The sequence below is a fragment of the Corapipo altera genome, unplaced genomic scaffold, assembly GCF_003945725.1.
Source record: "Corapipo altera isolate COAL_440 unplaced genomic scaffold, ASM394572v1 51, whole genome shotgun sequence".
In the NCBI taxonomy this organism is placed as follows: domain Eukaryota; kingdom Metazoa; phylum Chordata; class Aves; order Passeriformes; family Pipridae; genus Corapipo; species Corapipo altera.
Window position 1 is genome coordinate 8,089,693 of NW_020884892.1, and position 6,157 is coordinate 8,095,849.

General features: G+C 39.9%; 1 protein-coding gene across 1 annotated transcript in view; it reads right to left on the reverse strand.

Moving 5' to 3' along the window:
* Positions 1-3,628, reverse strand: part of FER1L6 (fer-1 like family member 6) — a 71,808-nt gene extending 68,180 nt beyond the window's left edge. Inside the window, exon 1 of the mRNA XM_027645669.1 lies at positions 3,558-3,628. Within this exon, the coding sequence (XP_027501470.1) occupies positions 3,558-3,592 (35 nt within the window). The 5' untranslated portion in view covers positions 3,593-3,628. The remainder of the gene's footprint in view (positions 1-3,557) is intronic.
* Positions 3,629-6,157: the final 2,529 nt, after the last annotated feature.

Genomic DNA, 6,157 nt, shown 5'->3' on the forward strand with positions numbered 1-6,157 from the left:
TGCACAAGGTGAATAATTATCTACACATGATTGTTCTAATTTCCATCAAATAAACACAAGCAAAGGGAACGTAATTCTCAAGGTTCTAAAAATGTTTTATCCTTTCTTTCCAAATGCAAAAAAAAGTAAATCAAAACCATGTCTCATTTAATCACTTCCACAATATGTACTAGTCAAGGAAATTGAAAGGAAAAGTAAATTATCTCATAATTTAAAACTCTCATTTCAAAGAATACAACATAATTACAATACAAAGATGGGGTTTCAAAATGAAAAGCCTAATCAATCTAAAACAATCACATGAGCAGAGTTGGTTAATTCAACACTATTTTTTTATTAAGCTAGTGTGTCATTTGTGATAATAAATGAAATCCCGGCAAGAAATTTATTGCACTACATTTAATTATCGAAGAGGGCTGAATAAAATAGCTTCTGTGTTCTTGGGCATATGGAGAGCAATAAGTGGGTAATGATGTACAAATTTCATGCCTTCTTTTCTCAGGATTTCAGAAGTTAAGGGAAGATTTTTCCTGTTTATTTATTTAATTTATTCTGCTTCCCAGTGCAGGGTTGCTTCGTACGGTATACTGTCAGATCCTTCATCCTGTTTCAGCAATGAGCCTCCCTTTATCCCAAAATCCATTATTTCTACTATGGTTCTTTCACAGCTTGGAGCTCTTATGAGCTGTCTTAACTTGTTTCCATTTTTCCTGATTTCCCACTGGTTCCACTGTTTTGATAGGTCCAAAGATTTGCAACAGAAAAGTTTCAGCTCCTCAAGAAAGTGAATACAGAATCCTGTATGAGAAGCTACTATTTAAAATACAGCTGTAGCACACACACAGGTATCAGTTCTGAAGCTTGGGGTTTTTCACATCTGTGTGATACTACAAGATTACATGTCTCAACTATAAATATCTCATCAATAAGAAAACAAAATTGCACAAAAGGTGACAATGCAGTGGTCATTATCAAATGATACATACTAACTGTACATTCAAGAAGAGGTTCCAAATGAGCTACTGGGGAAAGAAATTCTGCTGTCTTTGAGGATAATTCTCTGTAAAACTTCAGTTTCATGCACTGCAGCAGTCAAAGCCTGAAATCAGCCATTAGAAAGCATAAGAAATGAGACAAAAATATGACAGAGAACATCATATGCCACTAAATTACTGCATTTTGGCTACAGCTTGTTGCTCTCTTTGCTCCTCTCGAAAGGAACTCGAAACTCAGCAATGTGGAGAAAACACTGTCAAGTGTGATCAAAGGAGGGTCCTGGTAGAGTCTGTTCAGCCTGAAAAAGAGACAATATTCTGTATTTTTAGGATGGTGCAGTGAGTAAAAATAATCAGGCATGCCTGAGAAGCACTGAACTGGCAACCAAACACAAGAAGATGGCCCTGGAGTCATCACTGCTGCTCTCTGAAGTCAGCAGCTCAGTGTGCAGCATCAGTTTAAAAAAGTCAACACAGTTCTGGGTATTGTCAGGATGGGTGTAAGAAAGGAAGCAGTGAGTGTTATTTTGCCTGTAAAGCACTGGTGAACCCACACAAGAGGGTCCACATAAGACAGGACACAGAATAAATCAGGTCAACATCTCACGTACTGTGGGCAGCTTCGGTCTCCACATCTCAAATAAGATAATACAGTTAGAGGAGGCACAGAAAAAGGGTGGGAGAAGCCAGCTTATAACAGACTGAAATAGCTGGGACTCCTCATTTGGAGAATGGATGACTAAGTGGGAATAGGATGAAAATTTGTAAACTTTAACTGGTGAATGAGGTGAAAGCAGAGCTGACTGTTACTCAGCAAAACCCACGACACTAGAATGAGGATGCACTCAACAAAACAAGACTGAAAATACTAAAAGAACCAGACAGGGATGTATCCACTAACATATGATAAAAATGTTCTGGATGCTGGGGAGAATGAACCAGAGAAACTGCCCAGGCTCATGTGCTCTCACTGAATATCACTTCCTTTTGCCACTGCTGGAGAAGAGCACAGTGCCAGATGGATATGGGATCTGACCTCAGAGGGTATTTCTCATGTTCTGTTTATTCCCTGGTCATAAATGCCAAATCTCTGCATGGTTGGGTAACCTGGTAGTCATGCTAGATTTCAATCAGGAATCGGTTCACTATCACATTTCTGTCTGAATGATCAAAGCACATAGCATAACCTTTCACCAAAACTATATCTAATCCAGCATAAAACCTGATAGTGAAAAAAATAATCCATTCTTGGAACACACTTGAACAGGAGGGTGATTTCATCCCCAGTTAGAAGGGTCTCATGTGATCATCATGTTCTTGAGAGGTATCTGAGTTTACTTATTGTGGTATTGTATAACCACAGCTGAAGCAGTGTTTGAAAGTGAGCTGTAAAATAATGAGTGACATGAAAAGATGGATAGAAAAGAATTTTCTCAGTTTCAGTCCCCAAAACCACAAAACCACAAAACTACAGTGTGCAGTGACATTATCAGGCAACAAGCTTAAAACAAATGAGGGTGTGAACAAATGAAGTGTTCTTCAGTGAGAACATAAATCATAAGACAGGCTGCAAGGAAGGTTTTTGAGCTGAAGAAGTCAAGGAGATTTCAGGTATATTTATGGAGCTTGTGGACAGAGTGTCTGATATTCATCCAGTTTGTAAACTTTCTAAGTGTGTGAAACTGCTGAGGGCCTGATCCCTTGCTCATACCTGCTTCACAGACTCTATTTGCAAGTATCTACCTTTGGCCCCTCTTGGGAGGCAGAAACCGGGCTACAGGAGACTTTAATGGTTTGACCCAGTTGATTCCATGTTTTTCAGCATTTTAATTAAAAAATATTATTTCCCTAGATGCCGTTATATGCAAAAGAAGATATACCAGATATAATAATACACACTCTGAACAGCATATAATTTGAACTTTTGAACTGTGCACAGTTCTACCACAAACTATGTAAAACTCCAGACTCTGAGGTTTCAGAGACAGCAGCACCACAGAATGGGACCTCTGCAAACACTGGCCATTTACCCCAGCACATACAGCCTTGTTCTTTCAAATCCTGTCCCTTCTGCATAAAATCAATGACTTTTTATTGACACATTTAGCATCCTTCTACATAATGAATCATGACAGCAAAGAAGCTACATCCTGAACAGGTCGTAGTGGTAATAGTCAACAACTTCTCTTATCTCAATGCACAAGATCTGGGTAACAGATCTACTAAATACTAACCCATGCCCAGAAAATAAAGAAAGCAGTTATTACACGCAGGGGCATCATTCTCTGGTTCCTGCACCGCCCCTCCATGGGGAGCTTGAGCCTCACCTGCTGAGCTCAGAAAGACTTTCCATGACTTTGTGCAGTTGGAAATTATTAAAGACTGCACAATGCATTATAGACTAGATAAATATCAGAAATAATAATCACACCTCCCAGGAGCAGTTTAAACAAGCATTAAAGGACTTGTTGATTTTCTTTTCTTTCAAGAAAAAGTCTTTCAATATAATTATCTGAATTTAATTCAAACCTTGGAAGAATTTCCTGAGGATACTGGACATACCTGTGGGCCTGAGATGGCACTGTTGAGGTCTCCATCCTGCTGGGGTTTTTTCGGTTGCTACCTTTTACCTTCTAAACAGGCTCTCCAAGGTTATAGAATCATTTAGGTTGGAAAAGACCTCTAAGACCATCAAGTCCAACTGTTAATCCAGCACTGCCAAGTCCACCACTAAACTCTGTCCCTAAGTGCCACATCTACATGTCTTTTAAATACCTCCAGGGATGGTGACTCAACCACTTCCCTGGGCAGCCTGTTCCAATGCTTGATAAACCATTCAGTGAAAAAATTTTTTGCAATATCCAATCTAAACCTCTCCTGGCAACACTTGAGGCTGTTTCCTCTTGTCCTATTTGCATTTAAGGCTGCATTAAAGTTTACTTCTTGCTCGTAGCAAATGTGGTGCCTGGTTAGTCAATTTGGTAAACACTGAACAAAAACAAAGACTTACCCCTCTGCAAACATTAACTCCTCTTGCTTTGCAGGGAACTGCAAGAGCCAATCAGTGACCCAAGTGCTGCCCTTGAGCAACAGCTCTGAGCTAAAAGGCCACCAAGATTTTCACACCCATCAAGACACTTTAAAAACATTTAGATTTTCTATAGACCTAGAAACCACTCTCTGGAAAAAAGGTCAATTAAAAGTATTCTTGACATTTGCATCCACTTATTTTTTAACAGGAACATAATTTCTTTTTCTCTATTTTTTCTCTTTTTCCATCCATACCTTCCCTGACTTCTCCCTGTTGCAGCCCAAAGTACAGGACTCAGGATTGTGGGTTCCCCTTCTATTCCTCCCACCTCCCCAGTTAAAAGGCTTAATATGTGTTATTTTTAATTAATAAACCATCACACTAGTCACAATTCCTGCCTCCAGTCTTGTACGTACAGATACTTCCTTGACATTTCCTCTTGGACATAGTCCAGTCCTTGCTGATTACAAATTACAGAGGCACAAGACCTCTTTTATTCTGCACTTCCCAAAGGCCATTTTCACACTGTTCTTAACCTTGTCTCATGGGAACTGACCTTTAGAGAGGACAGTATATTACCATGAGGTGGAACATGTCATTAAGGGCACCTTTGGAATTAAACATTTGAACTGCAGCAGAACCCCAGCAGGGGGATTCATTATTCCCAAAATACATAATTAAGCTCCCTGCTGTGATGAAGTACTATGATGAAGCACATGAGGCATCAGTAGTTTTACTGGAGAAAAAAAATGCAGAGAAATGAAGCTACACTAGGCAGTTTAAACCAAGTGATCAACGAGGTTCAAAATTCTGCATCCCTTTGTTTCTTCTGGGGGAATTTAGGGAGATGGCTGCCTCTGTAGGTCAGGCTTATTTCCTCTGCCTTTGTTCAAGAAGATTCCAGCCTAGCTGTCCAGAAGCTGTCCTGCCCTTCACCAGCACCAATCATACTCTTGTTTGACTCAAGTGACTGCGCAAAGCTCTGCTAAGAGGAGAAATTATAATTAAATCAGATATCTCTTACAATCCAGTATCTTTAAAAAGCACGTGCAATATTCTCTTTTCTCCACTGGAGCAGAAAATTAATGCTTTTTCTTTTTATTCATCCTTCTGAATTTTGCACTTAATCCCAACTTCTTATGCTGACTTTTACTGGGGCTGCTCTTCTTCAATTTCTTTTCTTACTTTCTCTTATCTTTCTTTCTTTTTCTTACACAAACAAGCGACCACGAAAAATAATAATAATAGAAATCACAAGCAGCTCATGCTTTAGTTTTGGGTGATGATGAGCCTATGCCCGAGGCAGTTACTGTTGATTTAGCTGTCTAATTCCCTTAAGAAGCTTAATAACTTTTTCTTTAAAAAGTATGAGCTACACTAAGGAAGGGAACAGCAACATGGATAATAGCACACAGTAGCACACCTAGTCCAGACAGACTTGGCCGACAGCAGAACAGTGTGGTCCCTTGGGACATGTCACACAATGCTGCCACTTCAAAGCACATTCACCAAAGTAAGGTTTTAAAGCTCTCTGTTCCTAGATAAATTCCTAAACACTGTGAGAAGCCAGTGAGCCCCCTCAGGGGAGGAGTCACTCAGAGTCTGGGAACACGGGGAAAAAAAAAAAGAAAAGAAAAAAAATAAATATCTCTTTTGCAGGGCTGACTTGAGAAACTATTCATGACCTGTACAGAATGGTTCCACTACCCTGCCCTAAAAATTGTGATCAAGTAAGCTGAACTGGCAGCTCTGCAGGAAAAAGCTGTCAGAGAGAGTCAATCCTGGGCACCCAAGGACCCACCAGTGGATATCAGTTTTGCTCATCAGCATCTTGGCAGGAAACCAAACTCTCCTTGCCTCTCCAGAGAGACCCTCTGCCAGGCTGCAAGCCACCTACAACATCCAGGTCCCAAACAGCTTTTCTTCTGACTGGACAAAGCTTCCCATGTGGCCTCAAATAATCCAATAAACATCCCCTTTGCTCAGCTGGAAATGGTGGCTCTACATTGAGGACTCAATTAGTACTTGAGTAGCAAAAGTTGAGCTGACTTTCAGCAACTGTCTTGACCTAACTGAGTCTCTCTTTTTCTTTCTTTTTCTTTCTTTTTCTTTCTTTTTCTTTCTTTTTCTT